This window comes from Zonotrichia leucophrys, chromosome 1 (genome assembly GCF_028769735.1).
Source record: "Zonotrichia leucophrys gambelii isolate GWCS_2022_RI chromosome 1, RI_Zleu_2.0, whole genome shotgun sequence".
Lineage (NCBI taxonomy): Eukaryota > Metazoa > Chordata > Aves > Passeriformes > Passerellidae > Zonotrichia > Zonotrichia leucophrys.
Window position 1 is genome coordinate 106,233,354 of NC_088169.1, and position 21,028 is coordinate 106,254,381.

The following is a 21,028-nucleotide window of genomic DNA, read 5'->3' on the forward strand; positions in this document are numbered from 1 at the left end:
GAGCAAAGTTAGCTTCAGATTTCCTCAGAATCCCTGATGAAACTAAAATGGAAGTGCTAATTAGGTAAGGATTTTGAGGCTTTGGTAAGGAAGCCACGGCTGAAGATGACTCAAGGATCCTCACTGACCTTAAGTTACAGGAATAGCTAAGTGGTGGCTGCCAGTGCACCCACAGTGCCTGATGCTCCTTGTCTTCTCCTCTTGCTGACTCAAATGGCTCTTCTTTTGGAAGCTCTGAGATGGCTCAGAACCTGGTTGTGTTTTCTTGCTTCTTTTGTGAGTTAAGATTAAGCTTGTTATTCCCTTTGGTAAATCACTTTTGTATAATTTAAAATAATTTAATTATAAGGCTTTCACAAATCAGAAGAAATTAGTTCTGTTTACATCTCCCTCACACAGAAGTGAAGGGAAAGCCACATGGTATCAGTGCTCAGCAATGGCACAAATGGAAGAGTGAGGATTTTCAATGCCAGAAAGGTTTCCCAGGGCTGCAGCATTATTATAATGAATGTGTTTTAAAGCCCTTTAAAAGAAGCCCTTCTGTTGTGACATTCTCCAAAAGCAGGGCATGTCTTGCATAATTCCAAACTTGTTTTTAGAAACTGAAATTTTAATGTGAAAACTGTGTGTTCATCCAGCTTGGAAAAAATACTTGTGGGTGAAATGAACAAGAATAGGACCTGAAAAATAAGACTGGAAATGAAACAAGGAACACAGAGTGGACACACCTGTAATTCTGCTATTTAAATACTCTCAGATATATGGACAGATCATTGGAAGACAAAGATCAGGGCTTTTCAGAAAAAAATGGACAGTGGTTTGTATCTGAGTGTTCACTTTTATTTTGAAAGGAATTCACCTCTGGTAATGAAATTTCTGGACCGTTTTTCTGCAGACATTTAATTGATTGCAGAAGTTCACCTTCCCTAATACATAAGGAAAGCAAATTGGAAACTTGAGCATAACATAATTCTTGCTGGAAGTGCTTACACTCCAATACATCTGAAAAAATCTGGCTGAATAATTTTTGCAGAAGAACCAAATTAATTAGGTTAAATGACGTGAAACTTCTTGTTCACTTCTACTTACAACTTACCTTTGATAGCATAGCACAAGAAATGATGACAAACAGTGTGTGGGAAGTAGGAAAATCAGGAGTTCAGATAGTTTAAGATCATGAGACAGAAACTTTTGCAGCTATCTTGAGAGTTTCTATATTTAGTTCTAGATTGTGTAAGTGTTTTAATACCTAGATTTCCTGCTTCACATTTATGCTTCAACATAATTCCCCTAAGAATTATGGCAGGATAGTATTCAGATTTTCCAGTGTGAAAGACTGAAATCAAACTCCCCAAACTTTGCTTGCATCTCTATTTGCTCAAATTTTCTGCACACCTAACCTCAGGGTCACGCCCTGAGAATTACATGCAGTCAATGATCAATTGCAAAGTAAATAACTTTTAACACAATTTCTTAGTGCTCCCCTGAACTAGAAAGCCAAAATAAATTCTTACTCCACTTCCTTATAGCGGCATAGGTTATTTAAACCAATGAATCATGATCCAGTGATTAAGGATGTAGATAATGCAGATTCAACTCCCTGCACTGCTACAGACCTCTTGTGTGAAATTAGACAAATCTCTTCACTTGTCTGCCTCAGGCTTCATTTGCAAAATGGGGATGGTGTGTTCCTGAACACATCAATTGGTTGTGCATAAGCAAGGATACATATTCCACCCCGTGCCCCAGAAAGGCAGCAGTTCAAACACTTTATTTGCAGGGCCTGGCACTGTCATTCAGATTCATAGCTTGCACTAAATTAGACACATTCAGTAGAGAAAATGTGGTAAATGCTACAGCTGTCTTATTAAAACCGCACCATGAAACACACACGTGTAGGGATGAGAATCGGGTATCACAGATAGTAATGATTCTGCCCTTCCTTGGCTTCAAAAGTTTGTTTTCTTCCTCTAATGGGTTTGGATGTGTATTGTACATAAAGGTACTGATTTTTAGGGGTTTAGGTATTATTTCTACCTCTAGGGGTGTCTGAAACCAAAGATATTTCAAAGGTTCTTGTGAACTTTCTCCTCACAAACCAGAGGAGCATAATATCAATGTTTCTCTCTACCAGTTTATAGTAAAAAAGCCCCCAAAAACTTCTAAACTAGAAGGCCTAAATCCAGCTTTCAGAGTTTCCTCCTGGAGTGAGGATCCCCTCCAGTTTGCTGTCTGTAGCTCAGTAGAACATTTAGCAGATTATGGAGCTGTTTGCAGGAAAGGTTTTTCTTCCTTTTCATCAGCTTCTGCTTTCTGTGGCAGCATTAAGGCAAAGGAAACAGAAACCACACAAAATAATACCTGTAATAGAAGAAAAAAGTAGTACATAAATGAGAATAGATGGTAAAAGAAGGTTCTCTGGAGAAAAGGTATGCAAAGTGAGACAAAAGCTGTGGGAAGTGAGAGGGGAAGGAGTTGGATAATGGAAAAAGGTAAAGATTGATGGAAGGAATATGGAAGAAAAAGGAGAAGTTTGTGAAGTGGCAAAGCATTACTCTCTTTCTACAAAGCACAGCTTTGGAGGCAGCTTTCCATTTCCATTCCCTTGTCTCCCCAAAGACAAGTTACTGACACATAAGTAATTACCTTAAACATACTGAGCACTGTGACTGTCCCTGTGAGTGCCTTTAGCCTACAGCCTGAGATAAAGCATGTTATCTAAAACCCTTAATGAAATAAATTTATGTGCCTGTGCTTCAATTCATCTGGTTGATGGGCTAAGAGCAAGCCCCCACCCTGCTAGAGAGGCTCAGCTGACCTGGGGCAGCTTAGAGAGTTGTGACCATGCAGCCACAGCCTGAAGCATCCCATGAAATCCTGAGAGGGGCAAGAGGAGCAGTGGCCATGACCAGCACAGGGTGCAGCAATCACCTTGCCAGTCCTCAGTGCCAAAATCCAGCAGGAAAAGCATCTCCTCTCCTTTGTCAGGGAGCCCAGCATGGCTGTATCTTTCCCACCCTCCCTCACTCCTGCCTTGGAGCAAGCAGCTGAGGGATCCAGGTAACCTCCTACACCTGCCAGACCAGCACAGAGCATGAGCCAGGCTGCCCTACACTGAGGTTCACACCTGGAAGTAAGAGAAAATCAGCTCTCAAGTCTCATTCCCAGTTGTGTGATTTGGCAGGTTTGCTGATGGAGCTATTCTGACCCACATCCTGCCGGATTTTGAAAGTATTGCCATTAATGTTAGCACCTGAATTAAGATTTGCTATAGAAGCCCACAGCTCAGGTACAGAGCATTGATAGGAGAGGAGGGAAAGGATGATGAAGGTTGCAGATGATCACTTTCTCACAATGATGAAAACTCTTTGTGTCTCTGCTGGCTATCAGTCAGGTATCATATCATTTAAATAGGTAGAAATAGATTTTTAAAACTAATAATTACAAATAAAACTCTCTTGTCACTCTCTGTCACTTCCAAATTATGATTTTCACTCACTTTAAACCATGTTAAAGGAGAAAGGGAGAACAACATTTTCCTCTAGAATCAGTATGAAACCCAAGCCCTGTAATGGATGTGCAGTGTGCTGTGTTATTCCTTTTCCTGTTAGCCTTGGCATAGCAGTCCTTACACTGTGATGGCACAGCAATGTGACACTCTGACACCAGTGAAGAAATTCAGCAGGAGATGTTTACTGGGAAAAGATGGTTTCAACTGAAGAGTGTTCTGACAGCAGGCTGGCATTAGAGTTAATCAGAATTTACTTCTGTTGATCTTGATTCTAATCAGAGATAGGCTGGCAGACGTCATGTACATACCTTGAAAAAATCCCCTGCTGCACTGTCAGTGCTCCTGTGTTAAGCTGGTCTTCTAAATACTAAATGAAGCATGTCATGTTTTGTGTATGAGATTAAAACAGAGAGCCTAAATTTATTTTTATATTAGTTTCCTTTATTGAAAATCTCATATCTGAGCTTTTTAAACAGATGTGCAACCATCACTATTTATGTGTAAATGCATTTCTGGGAGGCTGAGCTTCAGCTGGATGACTATAAGGCAGGTCATCCAAACCTGCAAATTCCATGGGATAAAATGCCCTTGTAGCTGATTAGTAATCACAGCATTCACCAGCAGAATCCACTGAGATGTTCTAGGTATGAGCACTGCAGTGTATTTTAGCATTGATTTTAACATTCACTCTGAAACACTCTGGTGCTCCCCTGCACGTCTGAACTCACAGCAGCAGCATCCTGCCCGTTGCTTTGTGCTGTTCATCACAAACTGGAAAGTGCTCTCTGCTTGCAGAGCACAGGAATTGTACAGGAAAACCACCAGTGACGCACATTGCTGCAGCAGAGTTTACACAGATGTTTGATAAATCTGTGGCTTCTGCTTTACCACACATCAACCTTGCTGACTTCTGTTTTCTCAGTATGAACACCTAGAAGGAATATACACAAGTTTGGCTCTTACTCTTCAAGCTAACAAGAAAGGGATTTGTTCAATAGGTGAAAGCCAATCTCCTTGAGAATCCTTATGTCACAGCAGTATAGATTTTTATTAGTGTTAGGGCTAACCTGACATAGTGTAGGTATGACTGATCTGTTCATCTACTGCTAATACAAGGGAATGTGTTGGGATCAAAGCTTGAGATAAGTTCCTGGTACTTCAATTTCCCTTCAGGCCAGGTGGTGTTGGGAACATGCCAAGGACACAGTCTGAGGGCCTGGCAATGAGACACTTTTTCTTACTCACAGAGCATCAGCCACTCTTTTGGACCTCTTTAAACTCTGGGAGTGGTGTTCTATAGCATGTCCCTGCCATAATTCTTCATGACTCCACTGACCTTAAAGGCAAAGGGTTTGCATAAAAGAAGGAAGAATCACAGTAACATTTTTTTAAGAAAGAGAAGGAAGCCCAGTAGTCTGGGAGGCCAAAATCCCGTTTCCTGGGACCTGGCATGATTAGGGTATTCCTGCTGTTCTGCACCCTGGTGTGGTTGCTCAAATAAGCTTTGATTCCCACTCTTCATGGTGGGAATGCCTTTTCATTTTATGTATGTCATTAAAAATTCACCCAATGTAAACAATTTACCAAAAATTAAGTTTTAGAAGCAAAAAATTTTTGTTTTGAAGCAAAAATTAAGTTTTTGAATTTAGGCGTTAGTTATTCCCTTGGCTGCATGGCCAGGTTTCATAAGTATTATATTTCGTATGGGATAGCAGTCTTCTTGATAAAGAGTCAACACAGCTACAAATCAAAACTGTAAGCTTAAAATATTCTTTAATCATGTCCTGTCTCTCTAAGACTCTGAGGTTCTGAAGCTTCTCCATTTTCTATTCCTGATGAGAAAAGCACATGGGAGCCTATTCAATAGGAAATCGTGTGCCTTATTGTGTGAAGTCCCCAAATATTTGGGACCAATTTTCAATACTAAGTTCTGGATGAGGAGCATGTGGGAGTCTCAAAGATGGGACTTTAGGCATCCAGTTCCATTCCCCAGCAATCCAGTGGAAAATCACAGCCTTGATCTTTGGCATTAAAATTGAAGTGAGTATCTTGTTTAAATGCTTACAGCCCAGCCCTCAACCTCTGTCTTCTTTCATGGTTTATCAGTGGAGAGAGGGCTTGATTTCACTTTTCACACTTTTTCCTTTTAGTTTCTGAAGAGTCTTTGCTGTGGTAGTTTATGGAGAGAGCTCTGCTGAGGATTAGCAGTGACTGTAGCTGTGGCTGGCTCAAATCAGACCAGGAGAGGGAAGTATCTAGCTAAATTCTGGCCCATAATTAATACATTTGAGGAAATTGTGTTCTGCTCACGAACATTCCTTGAGGAAATAAAGATTAAATTTGTTGAGTAAATTATTCACTGCAAATTATTCACTCAGCTTCACTTGCTATTCTGAGATTCCTGCAATATCTAAGCGACTTAGATGGCACAGGGAGATGCACGGCCATAAAATCACAGGCTGAAGGCAGGATTTCTTTCTTGTTCAGAATGTCTTCTTTTAATTAAAAGAAACAGACTAAGGGTGTTGTATTGTACTAAACAGTTTATTTAGTTCTTGTCTGCATAAGACACTCTGGGCTTGTTTACTATTACTTGTTACTATTGGGGAAAGCAATGTAGAGCCCCAAGGTATCTTTGAGCCTCCAGTTAAACTTGGGCCAGTTTTGTCTGATGGACAATGAAAAACGAGTTGCTAACAGAGAGAAAGTCTCATTTCATTTGCTTTTTGACAGGTGGCCAGAGTGCTAAACCCTTCAACCTACTTCACGCCCTACTTTCTGGTTTTATCAGAATAATCAAGTATTGAAAGGACGAGTTTACTCTTGCAGTTTAGTGTGGAAGTGATCTCTCCTCTCAGGGAAGGTAACTGGATGGAGCCCCTGGGGGAATGTGATACCATGTGGGAGGGAGGCACATAAAGCTCTTGAACATCCAGGACCATTCATCACGGTCCATTCATTAAAAGTGAGTAATGATAATAATAAGCTGTAAAGGATGTTGCCTTTTATAAATATAATGACAGTGAGAATCATTCTCATGGGGTCATCTTAATTATTTTTAAGTGGATAGCCTTTCTGCCTGTAAGACTTTGCAGATAAAAGAGTGACATTGCCTGGTTGTTTCAGGATAGAGGAGTCAGTCCAAGCCCCATAAAAATTACCTGAAAAACTCCTATTGATTTCACTGGGATTTGGATCAGATTCAAAGTCCAGCAAGGAAATTGAATAAGTTACAGGCAATCATGTCAAAGAGAATACTAAATATAAGAATTTTTCTTTAACTATTACACAGGTACTCATTCCCCTTTGAAAAATTAGCTTCAAATACAGAGGATATAAGCACAAAGCTTATTATTAATTTTTAATTCAGAAGAGCTCCTTTTGAAACCTAATGGTTAACTAATTTAAATGAGCTTAATGTTATATATGTTTGATTTTCTTCCCTTTGTTACTTTTTAAAACTGGTGGGTCAACCTTCCAAGGGCAAGAACATAATCAGGTCAGCCTTCAAGCTGCTATAATTTTTCTGATATGTGGATGAGGAAAGGAAATAGATATGGGTGGGTACTATATCTCTTGAAATAGCCTCTTTCTTCCTGTTTAACAATAAATATTCTACAGAAAGGAAGCTCATATATTACTCTTCAGATGAGTTCCCATTTTATTAATCATGAAGATTTTAACAGTGGCCTGAGACAGGAAATCACAGTCTAATGATCAGGAGAGTCTGATTTAATCCTCACGTTTGGATCAGATTAAAAAGAAAACCAATATACTGCAATGTAAATCTATGGAGATAATAATCAAGTTTAATTACTATTAAACATACATGCAGCTTTTGTAACAACTTATGGTCCTACTGAATTACTGAAGCTGATTAAATATCCATGGCAAAACCTCCTTCTGCTTAGAAACTTAAACTGATGTTTCAGGTGATCTTTTCAAATATAGGGAAAAAATATCTCTGAGCAAACCATTATTATAAATTAATTTATTAGTAATAATCTCAATAATTAGGAACTCTAATGGATATGTTTTCAATAATAAAACCCTCACATTCAACTTTTGTTTAAATTAGTATTGTTCTGATTAAAATGTGAAGTGAAGCTTCATGTGCTGAGGTTCAAAACACTCCACTGCAGCCCACTAACCCAGAGATTTTTGGGCCTATATTTGACAAAATTTCAGTACCTTAACCCCAGTTCCTCCTCCGCTTCTTACCAATCCCTATCTCAGAGGACCTGGAAAGGAAAACCTCATAATACCATTAGTGTATAACAATTATTCCTTCATCAGTCAGTCTCAGTCCATCCAGCTGCCCATCCTTTAGAACCCAAAAAATCCTCCAAAACTTCTTTTAAGCATTTAAAGAGAAGTCCAAATAGCAAGTCAAAAAGGGAATTCATCTGATGAACATATCTTATCCCTCCTTGGAATATTCATATAATAGAAGAGTAGTTTAAAAATAGCTTTTATTTATGCCAAAATTTTGAATTTAGGCTGCTTAGAAAAAGACAATTTTGAAAAAATAACAAAATTTTGGGAAAAAATTTACCAAAGCTTTTTTTCTTGACAGTTACTCTTGAACTTTTTTTTTTTTTGCAACTTACTAAGGTAATTCTTTTACATATGCAGTAATATTTAATTAGGATTTAATTGAAGCTCTGTGAGGACCCTGAAAATTTGGGGTTTGAAACTGAGAATTTGCCTCCATTGCTCAGCAAAATGTTGGGAATATTTAATAGTTTCAAGGTTGGCGGCCTATGATTCACAACAAATAAGTTTTACTAAGGATGCTCAAGACTTGTTTTCTTCTCTAAGATAAAAAAAAAAATCAAGCAAAATGACACAGGAATTTAGGCTCTTTTAATAGCTCCATTTTATTTTAGCTTTTGGGCTGGTTTCCAAGACGTTGTAGAGGATATCTGTCATTTTCCTCAGCCTCTTTGTTTAAAGTCTGCTGTAAGACTTGCCTTTTCTCCCAGTGACTTTTTCAGTGAATCAAGGAAAATGGAGGACTGAAAAGTGCTGTTTCAGGGCGTCTCAGTTCTGTGATGAATGGCAAAAAAATTATTCCACCATGCAAAAGAAAAAGATGGCTTTAGATAATTCCCTTCTCTACCAAACAGCAACCTTTAATCTCATTTCTTTTATTGAATTGCTGGAGAGCCAAGAGAGGAATGGAGGAGTTAGGGGCCAATTACACCCACAGTGTAGCTCACATCTGGTATCAATAATAGTTGATGTTATTGTTCTTGGTCGTCTGAATATCAGCCCACCTTCTTCACACACAAGTCCCAGCGCTGGTGGAAATAAATGTGCACTTAGTGCCATAAGGCTAGGGAGAGAAAAATTGAGAGAGGAAAAGAAAATTATTTTCTTGAAGTTGTCCAAAATCTTACTAAGGGCTGATGGTGACACACAGATAAGTTTTAAAGCATTTCTACTTTGACCCCTGCCCTAATTTTCAACTCCTGTCCTTGGTGCACCTCTCTCTTTCTTGTCCCCGTCACTTCCTCCCTTCCTTCCTCACCCCCTCCCCAAAGGAAGGACTCAGTTTGCTGCCCCATGCCACAAGGCAGCCCAGTGAAGTCACATCCTGGTAGAATAAGGAACTGCATAACCCATGCACACATCCGGAGTGCCTTCCCTTGCACTCACTTTGGTCACAAATTCAGAGCAGTTGCACGTCCAGTGGATTAACTGAGTTAAACATGCTGAAGAGAAAACCATCTAATGCATCTGAGAAGGAGAAAAGCCAAAAACCAAAGGTAAGAATGTCATGGTTTTCTTGCTAATTAATAATAGTAGCAGGAATTAACAGTTTTTAATGCGAGGGTTTCCTCTTAAATCCTAGCTTCAGGATTTTATGTGCTTGCAAGTATCTCGGTGCTATAATCTCAGGAATCTGTCTGCATTTACTCACTTTATAATAGTAAAGGTCCAATTCAAGGAATCATCATTGTGAAGCTGCTATAGCTGTGCTAATGGATTCCAGTGCTGGACTTTGTCTGTAGTTTTATGCTCTGCATCGGTCTTTTAGATGGGCATCCAAAATCCCCTCTCTCCATTTCATCTGTGATAAACCAATGATGTCCCAGAAAGGAGTGTGAGAATCAGTGAAGAATCAGTGAAGAATTAGAAAATCTATTAATTTTGTCCCTTATTTTAATAAATTTGCTTTTGCATCACCATAACCACAGGAGAAGAGGGTACTTGGCAGTCAGTGCTTGTCATCTTAATTTCTCTGGGAATCATTAAAATATCAGCCGGAAAGAAATACTCTAAGCAAACTGACAACGTGCTACACTGGACACTTTCCACAATCTGGAATTGTAAGAAAGGAAGTGAGAGTTCTGCAAGATGCATAACGATGTGTCCAATGCTGGAAATTTCTTTCCAGTCTCTGCACTGGATTGAGTGCAAAATGACCTCTGTGCATTGTATTGTACAAGTATTGTAGAGTATTGCAAGTCTGCAATGCAACAGCTACTGCTCAACCTGAGTACTTCAGCCTCCATTTCTGCCTCATTTATCAGTGATGAAAATTTAACATAGAGATTAGAAAACTCTTTCAGTATTTCTCTGCTTTCAGCTGTTGTTTCCCAATTTACTGATCCTCTTTCTCATTGTTTGGGAATAGACCTCCCTCAGTGACTTCTGTGTCCTAAGAGATTACTGCAGACACTGTTTCAGCAAGGAGGTCTTGTGGTTTCACACAGCATTGGCTTTTGTAGACTGTGCTTGCAATCTTAGACCATGACTCATTAACAGTTAGAATTAATGGCTTTTTCAATGGATTTGAAGTGATTTGATACTATTTTCCCCCACATTTTAATTTTTTTAAGCATTGCACTGGTTGTCTTGGTATGCAATTTTTTCTGCTTATTCATAATATTGTGTTTTAATGGCAGGGAAGAATTATAATTAATACCTAATTACATTATCTATTAAACAAGAAATGACCATGAAAGCCTCTGGAAATGGGCTTTGTTTCCCTCTCTTTAAAATTTTGAAAATTTTAAAGAGAGGGAAACAAAGCCCATTCCAGCCGAGTTTTGGCCACTCTCCTCTTCCAAAATAAGGCATTCCTTAACAATAGTCTGATTTCTATTTCTAAAGGCCCACTTTTGTACAGAACTGTGTACACTTTTCAAAAGGGGAATGCCTTTGCTGGACGTGCTGCTCACGATCAGGGCAGGGGGGCAGACAGCCCCACGTTGCACAGAACAGGAATCTTTGTTTGTAGCACGTTTCAAAACTCGTCCCAGGGAAGCAACGTAAATACTCAAGTTGCTTAATGCTGAGTTGGGTAAGATGGGGCACAAGTCCTCACCTCTTGGAGAAGTTACAGCATTTCACAAGTGACCTCTGTGGGTCATGTCCTGGCTGGCCCTGCTCTGTGCTGGCCACATCTGGTCCCTCCTCATGCTCACACGGCACGATGCTCCCACCATTGCCACTGGGCAAATCCTGGGCTATCTCACCTTGCCTTTAGGCCGCCGAGACATCCCAGTGTCTCCAGCACATCCACACAGACCTGTGGGACAGCCACAAGGCCTGGTTTTCATTTTAAATGAAAATCAGGTTTGCAGCCTTAGACTCTCAAAGGGGACACCAAAAAGATCTTTTTAGGTAATTGAATCTTATCCATGGTGACCACTTGTCTTTATCACAACTGTACAAATTTTTGTGTGTTAATTAGAGTGTTTCACCAATATTTTCTTTTTAATCCTTTTGGTTTTATTATTTTCTAATGTGAAGAATACTGGCATGAATTGATGCCTTTTGATAAAGATGAATGAATATCACAGAAGGCCAGCATTAAAGCCTTTCTCAAGGTAACCTGCTGCCGCTGTATAAAACCCCTCATGGAGGTGGGAAATTCAATGACCAATGCAAGAGTAATTCAGGTTCAATATCTCACTGTTCACTATGTGCAATGCAGTTGCCTTATTTATTATTGTGGTGCTAAGGGACTTCTGCAGATGTGTTAGATGCTGCATAGACAAAAATCTATTTTAATGCTCTCTGTGTACACTATGAAAAAGTTAATCTCTGCCACAAAAGAATAGTTTTGCAGGGTTTTTTTGCCATTCAGCAAGATTTCAGTAGTGCTGCAGCCATGCTAATAACTTCTTTCAATGTCTGGAAGCTCTTGTGTATTCATGGATATGCATATAACTACTGAATGCATTTATATAAATAAACATTCATTGTTAGGCAAAAAACATCTAAACCAGGTGTAATTTCAGAGAAAACTGGGAGAGAAATGAGACAGAAATGCATTCAAAAGAAATGTGGAAGAATTCTGATCCTTTGCAAATGTTTATCATTGTAGCTGTTCATACTAGTGCACATTTATACCTTGTATAACAGCTTAGGAAGCTGAATTATAAAGGAAAAGTCTTAAGGGTTAAAAATACCCTGCTTAATATTGAAGAAATTCAACCAACTGAAGGGTTGAAGCTCTCTATTCCAAGCCTATCTGATGTAACCTATCTGTCTATCCAGGACCTTAAATGACTTTTAGAAAGTCATGTAAGACACACAGAACGTGTGCATCTCCCATCCCTCCCTTCAGGGAGTCCTTGCCTGCCCTCCTTTCATTCCTGCCAGATGAGACAGGGCTTGGTTTGCACTGTGAGGCTGCTCAGAGCTGCAGAATTATGTGTGGGCAGGTGAGGTCAGCCAAAGTAGGTCTTGCACAAAGCCCTGAGGTCCATGGTCACGCTGATGGCTGGGTGGAGTGGCTCACCGTGGCTCCTGCATTCCTGGAGCCCGGCAGAGCAGGGAAAGGACACATGTCCTAGATGTGCTTCAGCTCTGGGTCTGTGCAGTCTGTCCCACCACCCCTCAGAGAGCTGGGGAGGAGAGCAGCTGGCTTGGAGGATGAAGGAAAGAGTCCTGAAATCACCTGGAGTTCAGCCTCTCTGAGCCTTATGATGTTGCAGATGTCAGTGCATCTGGGGAGTGGAATGAAGCAGATTTAGAATAACGGTAAGAAAAAAACACTAACAAATTATACAGGTTCTAGTCTTCTCTTTGTACCCCCTTTAGGCAGCACCATGCACATAAAACCCCATTGAAGCACTTCACAGCTATTCTGCATTCCACTTTGCACTGTTTTACACATTTGTCCAGGTGCAAATAATCTGTAAAACATCCCTGCATTGTCTTGCCCACTTGCAAGCCCATGAAATGTGCTGGGCAGAACCTACTCCTTTCTCCCTCTCTCTCTCTCTCTCTCTCTCTTCCCCTTTCCTCTGGACACAGCAAACTTGAGAACTGCCTGATGATTCTTGGCTTCACTTCAACATGAAGCAAAGACGACTTTGTGCCATTTTTTCTGGCTTGAGTGAAGAAAGTCTTGTGTCATTATTCTACATGACAGCTGATCTATGTTTATGCTAAAGGTTTGAGACGTTTTTGTTTCCTTATTCTGCTTCCAAATGCACTTGGTGCTTTAAACTCAGCTTACTTCTGGTGTGTAAGACAATTCAGGGTCAATGCCTCTGCATTTCATTTAGGCAAAAAAGATGTCCAATCTTCTAATTAAATCAATATTTGCTTACTTAGGTGATAAACCATTATTTGTTTTCGGGGTTATGAGAAAAGAGTAGCAAATCCAACAGGAGGAAACATTTCAATATGCAAATTTGTTCCCTAGTACAGTTTCATACCAGTAATTTTACTTTTTATAAGCTTAAAATGAGACCCTGACATTGCTGAAATCAATGCACATTTTTGCCATATTCTTGAGGCCAGAATTTCACCTTTTTGTATTTTTTTCACAAAAGCCTGATCCTGATTCTGACTTAAATGAATAAATTAGCTGTGATCCCATTGATTTCAGCAGGATTATCCTAGTAAAGTTTATTGCTTGCCTAGGAGTTTGGAGCCTGTAATGCAGACAGATGCTATAAGCAAGTTTTTGGTGCTGCTTTTGTCTCAGATGGTGGCTCATGCCTCTCCAATGGGGAATACTTATGAAAGAAAAGGAAATAGGTACAGCAAACCTAAACACCAAAAATAATATGAGACATAATTAGAACTTCTGTAGGACAAGATCTGCAGTGAGGAGATTGCTCAGTGTTAATGAATATTAACTAGGATTTATCCTTGAGTGGGGAAAGCTGAAGGTTTTAATTTTATTTCAAAGGTAAAGACTGGTAGAGTTATGAAGTTTTACATTCTTTTCTTTCCCCCTGAAATTTCAAGTGCATAATAAACGAGCCAGTGCTAATGTCACAGATGCTAATTTTCACAACCATGACTGAAGTGATGTTGGTTTCCATTTGCATTTCATTCTAACAATGATGAGAGGTGATGAGTTGATGATAAGCTGTTTTCACCGCACTGCCCGCTGTGCAAATTTATGCTTATAGGCAAAGATGACACATAGTTCTGTCATTAAAGGGCTTTAGTGCATTGCCTCTTGAGCAAAGACTGTTTGTCAAAATCCATTTGAACTCTGGTAAATAAGCAGGAGCAGATGACAACATCTGGGAAGTATTTTTAAGAACCTGGTTTATGCTGTAAATACCTGTGGGCCTTTAGTGGGGGGGTTCAGAGAAAAATAATGATACTTGTAAAAACCATGTGTGTGGAGATGGGGAAAAGAGGGATTGCAGGTGACACTTCAGAAGGTGTTTTCTGTCTCCCTTAGGCTTCATAAAGTACTGGAACAAGGTTAGAGTGAACCTTGGGTTATTTCCCTTGTGTGAGTGGGTGGTTCTACAATCATCTCACTGCTTCTCTGACTTCTGCTATTTTTTTCTTTATTTATATTATCATCATGCTCCACAGTCTTCAGCTAATTATTCTTTATTTTCATGAGCAGCTTCAGAAAGTTGTGTCTTAACATATATGTTAACATATCTCTTCTAGAGAGCTATTGAAATTTGAGGAAATTTGTTTGCCCAGCAGGAAGTAAAGGTCCAGAGTGTTTGTGGGGAAAGAGCAGTGATCTCTCACCTGGCCCTTGGCAGGAGGCTGATTAGGATCACCAGACTCCCCAATTTGATCAAGACATACTCTCAAAACTCTTGGCTAGCTTATGTTACAATGGAAAAATTATAGCTGTGGCCTGTTCCAGTACTGATTTATTTTGTGTGTTCCCTTGATTAAGCATCTTTTGACATTTTTGTCAACTTTGCACAATACTCATTTAATTTGTTTTTCTTCCCTGTCTTGGTTTCCTTCACTGGCCAGGCTTAATCCTTAAAAGCAGAATATTTTAAAACAAGTGAGAGCAACCTTCTGAAGGGAATATTTACACATTAATATTAATTTTGCTTACAGTAACAAATCCAGGGTCTTGTTTGTTTTCTTAGGCAAGTAGGAACATTTCAAAAAGTCTGCCTGAACCACCTTATCCAGGCATTTTTAGAAACCAGACTATCAGCCACAGCATTTATAACTGTGCTCTCTGACAAATAACGTAACACAACTACCAAGGTGACACAAATCAGCATTAGATGCCTCCTAATGCTTTAAGAGTTGTTTAAGAGCAGTTGACTTACTTACTGTGTTTCTAGGAAAACCCAAATACCCCAAAGTAAACATTGGTTAGGATACCTGTCATTGCTGGGGAAAAAGCAGTAAAAATGTACGGGCAGGACTGGCAGAGGATGTGGCTTACAGTTTCCTGTACCTCCATATTCATCTAGTAATCTATGTCACAGCATAAATTCAGACAAAAGCTGCTATAAAGCCATCACTTGGCAGCTGTAAAGGCACTTTCTGGGTGGCCACAAACACTTCAGCCAGAAGAATCAATCCCTTGCTATGTGGGTAGAACCTGCTGGGAATACCCACTCCTGAGAAAGGGGAAAAAAGTCTTCTGGGTCTCTGTAATCACAATATCCCTTCAGCTTTCTCTTCTGAAAGGCTGCAACAAAGAGTTACTCCAGTTGTTAGAAGCAGTTATACTCTGTTCCACAGATTGGCAGTGTCAGTGGTTTTGCTCAACACTTGCTGCTTGGCACCAGGCTACAGGTTATATATGCTCAGAATATTTAGCATATCATATATCCTTGAAACCATCCTAATGGAAAACTTTGTTTCATGAATCAGAGGTGTGTTGTATGCCTGTTGTTATTCCACAGGAAGATGAATGATCACTTATCTTTTTTTTAAGTGAAATCTCCTCTCTATTCATGCTTACTCTAACCCTTGTAGGTTTGTAAAAAAATTTATTCCACTTAAAGTGCACCCAAGAGCATGTTCTTGCTATTTTTTTTTTAAACCTGAGAGTGAAATTCCAGCTGTGGAAGTTTGGAGACTTCTTCAGGGAAGCTGCTTCTTTGACTTTGCACAGTATATACTTTTCTGCTACTTTTCCTCTCCATACTTTTTTTAGTTTATTCCATGGATACACAGAAATCTGGATAATGACTTCACCTGTACAGAATCTTCAGGCTGCTTAATTGCCAGTCATAACATCTTCTGGCTCCTTTCTGGAAAGCTGAACTTCAAAAGCAAAGGGTCTTCTATCTCATCACCCAGCACTGAAGCTGACAACATTTCTCTGGCAACAAGCTCCAGTGACCTGCTGGTTTGCAACATTATGGTCTTCTGGGAGGAGTAAAAGGACTTCTTTTAGTCCTTTTCCTACCCTTCTTTGTCTTCATCTCTTTTAGCATCTTCACAAGAACAGCCATGTAACCTAACACTGCTGAACTTGATTTCCATGAGGTGCTGAATGGTCGCTTGCTTGAGAGCTGTAAGAAGTGAGAGTTCCCCTTCTTGTCCATGCTGACCTGATGTGGTAGCTTTGGTAGGTTTGCTGTTCTTCCAGATATGTTGAAGGACAAGTGGGACATGAGTCCCTGAATACTGGAGTACTTGGCTTTAGGTTTTTCTGCAGTGCTCCTCATGGCTTCCTTCGGGAGAGGAGTTCTGCTCCACCAGAAAACATGCTGCAGTTTTGTGTCTTCCCTCTACCATTATGTTTGAGACAGAGGTGGAGATGTGTCACTGACAGGGTGCAGCCATGAGACAAAGAAATCAGCTTCACTTAGTGACAGCACAGCCCAAAGCAGATGTGTGAGGAGGGGACAGCAGTGGCCGAGCCAGCTGAGCGAGCTCACGTGGCTTCCCTGCTGCCTGCACCTGTGCCAAGTGTTGCTCAGTTCTGCTGCTCCTCAATGGTTTCACTGGCCACAGCTGGACTGTTTTGCTCTTGCATTTCTGTCTCTCTGCCTCCTTCTTTAAGATCAGATATAATGTTGAAAAACCACTTCAAAAAGCTGAAAAGGGGACGTGGTTCACTGATGGTTAGAGCCGCTCAGAAGCTGTGGAGAGGTTGCATGAAATGACTGATGGTGGTAGAGCAACCATCCAGCTCTAGCACAAACACGTGGCAGGATTCTTCTGATGTTGATTACTGGCATGTTTACATCTTTTTCTTCCTGTCTCTGTAATGGAGTTTGCATTTGCTTGGCTAATATATCTTGGTAATTGTGGTAAACTGTTTGAAAATATCTTTGTGTTTGTGATTTTAGCCAATATCTGAAGGAATGGAAAGAGGCAACATCTTCCTAAAATAACGTAGTTGGTAGAGTTCCCTTTGCAGTGATATGGCTGATTTCAGTAGGATTTGGGGTATGTCCTTAAATCTGGGGTTCAAAGAACACCTCAAAGCCCTCACTGGTGTCGTTGCCTCAGGAGCAGCACTTTACTGGTGTCTCCACTACGTGTGGTTCTCGTGGAAGCTGCTGGAGCAGGGGAGGGGGAAAATGCTCAGTCTCACTCTTCTCATGTGTCAGAATGAAAACACACTTCAGGCACCTGGTACAATTGTTTTTCATGAAATGAAGCTGTAGTTTTTCCACTGAGCTGTGATCACAACAACTCATGCCACAGAGATAATCAAATGGAGAGAGGGGAATACATATGCTCTTACTGGTACCCCAGTGAGCTGTTGGTTGTATTCATTCCTTTTCTGGAATGACCTGAACAGAATCAGAATGGTATCTTCAGATATCTATCAGAATTCAGCTATCTTCAGATATCTTAGATATCTTAAGATATCTAAATTCCTAGGTTCTTTTTCCCTAGGATTTCAAATACAGAGCTTGCACTACAAAGCAAACATGGAATTTAATGCATTATAATTTGTGCTCTAAGAAGGATTCTTACACACTCCCAAATCATATGGAAACCCTGAGCTGCCAACCTTCTTTCAGCTTCAATAAAGAAACCAAAATCTTGCTGAACTTATAAGTTCAAAAGTCCCAGGAGCATATTTAGGGTTCCCAGGCATAAATTGTGTAAGCATGTCCAGTTTTTGAAGCCTGAGAAGCTGCAATGAAGTGCCATGTGTGCTTTCTTTAACTGGACAGTAAGGATAACTTTGGCCTGTTGATGACAGCAAGCCAACATTGGAACACAGCCATTAGACAAGGGAGGACCCAAGAAAAAGCAAAAATGGTGACCCTAGTTTACATTTCAAAGGAGTCAAAAGTTAACCCACTCTAATGAACCTAGTATTTTATTTCTTTGTTGCTTTTTTTGCTTTGTTTTCCAATATAGAAATGATTTAAATAAATGGACAGATAGATCTGATGAAGCACTCAAATTCAGTGACTGATGATAGATACTGCACTGAATTTTGCTTCTCTACTGTAGTGCATCTCCATTAAGGCAATTTCAGCTAATCTCACTATGGATTCATTAATCAAGTGTAGTCAGGATGTCTGAAGGGAGATAATGAGGGGGAAAATGGCCTATTGTTTGGATCTTATTCTTCAGCTAGTTATTTTGTTTATCATGTCCCATAATATTTGTACCCCCATAAATAAGTTCCAGTTGCAATTAATTATCATAGCAGATGACTGGGACACCTTTACTTACAAATTCAAAATCATTCCATAATAGATCAATTAAATTTGGGCTCTCTTTACATCACATGCCTATACAGTATCAGTTAGCAGTGAAATGGAAACAAGGTGGACTGGTGCTTTTTAAAATTTCCTCCCTTTATCCAAAGATGCAAGCATCCACAGAGATAAAGTCCCTAATCCCACATCTTTTTCTCTAAGCACTAATATCCTGCAGCATCAGCAGTCCTTAGTGTCTTCCAAAATTTCTCCTCTAAAATGCCCAAGAAAAGATTTGTTCATTTTTTACTTACTTTTTACTCATTTAGGATTACATACTGTATATCTGCCCCACATAAAGCTGTCACTATATTACTTTTAAAAAAAAGAAAAAAAGTTGAGGTTCTAAGAGCCCGGTGGGTTTGGAGACTGCTGAAGATGGGAATGTTTATAAGCTCTGTGATATTAACTGCAGCACTCAACCTCAGGTGACATAAAGCATGCAAAAAAGAACTTTCTGTCAGTTTTATTATTTCTAAAAAGGTTCCCCTTGAAAGAGAAGAGTGACCTTGCTCTGCTGAGCTGACATATGCCACTGAATTAATGGCTGGGCTTTGCTGTAGGGAAGCTTGCAGAAACATTACAACTCCAATGGCTGAGTTTGCTGCGAACATTAATCAGGGGAACCAAGATGATGTATCAAACACTCATTTAAAAGTAATAAAAACTAACTCTCTTTCTGGCCCCCTCCCCCAAGTTCCTTAGAATTAGCTTATTGTTGGTCATTACCTGTTGTCAAGGGTAAGGCTGCAGTAGGGCAGTGAAACTCGTGTAAGGGCTTTCTGAAGTTTGCTTACTCTTCAGAAAAAGAACAAACGAGCTTTTGGGACGGTCACACTTGACCGTGGCTTAGAGGTTATTTTTTTAATCTTGTTTTCATCTGGAAGGTCGTTTGAAGGAACACCTTTCACTGAACAGCCACATTCCCACCTCCTCTGCCAGTGCATGCTGGGTGCCCACTTGTGGGTGTGCTGGCCAGGCCTGGGGGTCCCTGCAAAACTGAACCTTTGGGGCTGGATTCTTCTCAGCCCCTCTTCAGGCAAATGTGTTTTTGTCTTTATTTAGTCAAACATGCTTGTGAGTAATTTCTCTCACACAGGAAATCCAGCAAAACCCTGCAAGGTCAGGACCTAGATAACACACAGCATTATTAAAATCATGCTGTTTAAGTAAGCAGGGAAAGGACTTTAATTGAAGCTGCTAGGTGATTTGGTTTTAAAATGTGAGAATTCGTCTGTGAATTCAGCGGGTTTGAAGAGGAGGAAGTTTCAGGAGAGGAAAGATGTTGGTATTTAAGGGATTAAAGATCAAAGCATGCAATGCTTATGTAGTGTTTAACCAGCCTTTACTCAGGCAGTGCTCCCCTCCACTGCAGTGATGGTTTTGTGGAGGGTGGATTTCAAGGCTCATCCCTCGGTCTTTCTGCCCATGTGTAAATGAAGGGTAGAAAAAGGATAGCAGGGAGGTGGAAGTGCACATCATGCCAAATCCTTAGCTGTCATTTTCATAGCTCCTCTGAGTTTGTCACACATCCTTAACCTTCTTTTAAAGTCATTTTCTTTTCATGGTTTTGTGTGCCACTGAAAGTCACTTTTAATTAAATGTCATATAAATAATAAAGTCTTAATTACATAATTATTGCAAATACCTGTGTGCACACTCCCAGAATTGGACAGACTGCCAGAAGAGCACTTGGTGTGACTTTTCTCATTGGGAACTGAGAGTGCTCTGCAGGAACAATGGTGCTCAAAACTCAGGGTCAATGTGCATTTAAAGAAAGTGGAGTCAGGTTCCTCCCCCCCCTTGCAGATTTTGCAATACTCACTTGCACAAAACTTTCTGAGTGTTAAGACTGGCATTTCCTAAATTGCTTCCTTATTTAGTCCCGCACAAAGATGTTTAATCAACACAGCACTTTTTATTTTTTGCCAGAGCAAACTGCCTCTTTGCTCAGATGTCCTACATGGCTTCCCCTTCTAGGAGAAGACTTACAGACCTTGCAAAAAATCCCAGCCTCGTTTAACTTCAGGAACAGCAGCTCTGCCCTTCTCTCAGCTGCCCCAGTGCCTGCCCAGAGCAAGGTGCCCCTGGAAGCACTGGAGACTGGTTTTTAGTGGTGACCCTGACTGGGTTATTGGGAACTCCGTGCCTGGTGTCAGCAGGGAGTCAGGGCTGAGAGACAGAGGCTGGTACCACTTAGAGGCACTGATAAAACAGCTGCTCAGTGTTTACTTTGGAGAGTGCAGTTTGTTCACCTGAAGGAGTGTTAGTTATGATTAACTCATTTTTTAAATTCAGCTTTGCTTTTCCAGTGCTTTTCCACTGTTAAAATTGGGGTGTTTGATCTGAGGCTTGGTGGCGGCAGTTCTGTTCAAGGTCCACTTTGCTCCCCTCTCTCCCCCACCTCCATGCAGCTACTGAACACCAGGCCATGATAACAACCAGCCTTTTATAGAGTCATTTTTAAGCCAGTTAAAAATGCCATTTCAGTAGATTGCTCTATTTGAGTTAGCAGGAACAAGCTGTATCTTTTTTATTGCTTTTGACTGGTGAAGTGCAAGGTTTAGGCCGTGTTTCATGTGGGCTATAAAGTTATATTAATGTGTTGGTTAGTGGTCAGAAGTTCTGTATG

General features: G+C 40.2%; 1 protein-coding gene across 3 annotated transcripts in view; it reads left to right on the top strand.

Annotated features, from left to right (window-relative positions):
• SAMSN1 (SAM domain, SH3 domain and nuclear localization signals 1) overlaps positions 1–21,028 on the top strand; it is a 116,824-nt gene that overhangs the window by 70,595 nt on the left and 25,201 nt on the right. The window contains exon 1 of one of the 3 annotated variants that reach the window (XM_064703404.1): positions 9,156–9,282. The exons of the other annotated variants lie outside the window; for them this stretch is intronic. Coding sequence (XP_064559474.1) covers positions 9,226–9,282 — 57 coding nt within the window. The 5' untranslated portion in view covers positions 9,156–9,225. Of the gene's footprint in view, positions 1–9,155; positions 9,283–21,028 lie in introns of those variants that run through there. 3 annotated transcript variants of the gene reach the window in all.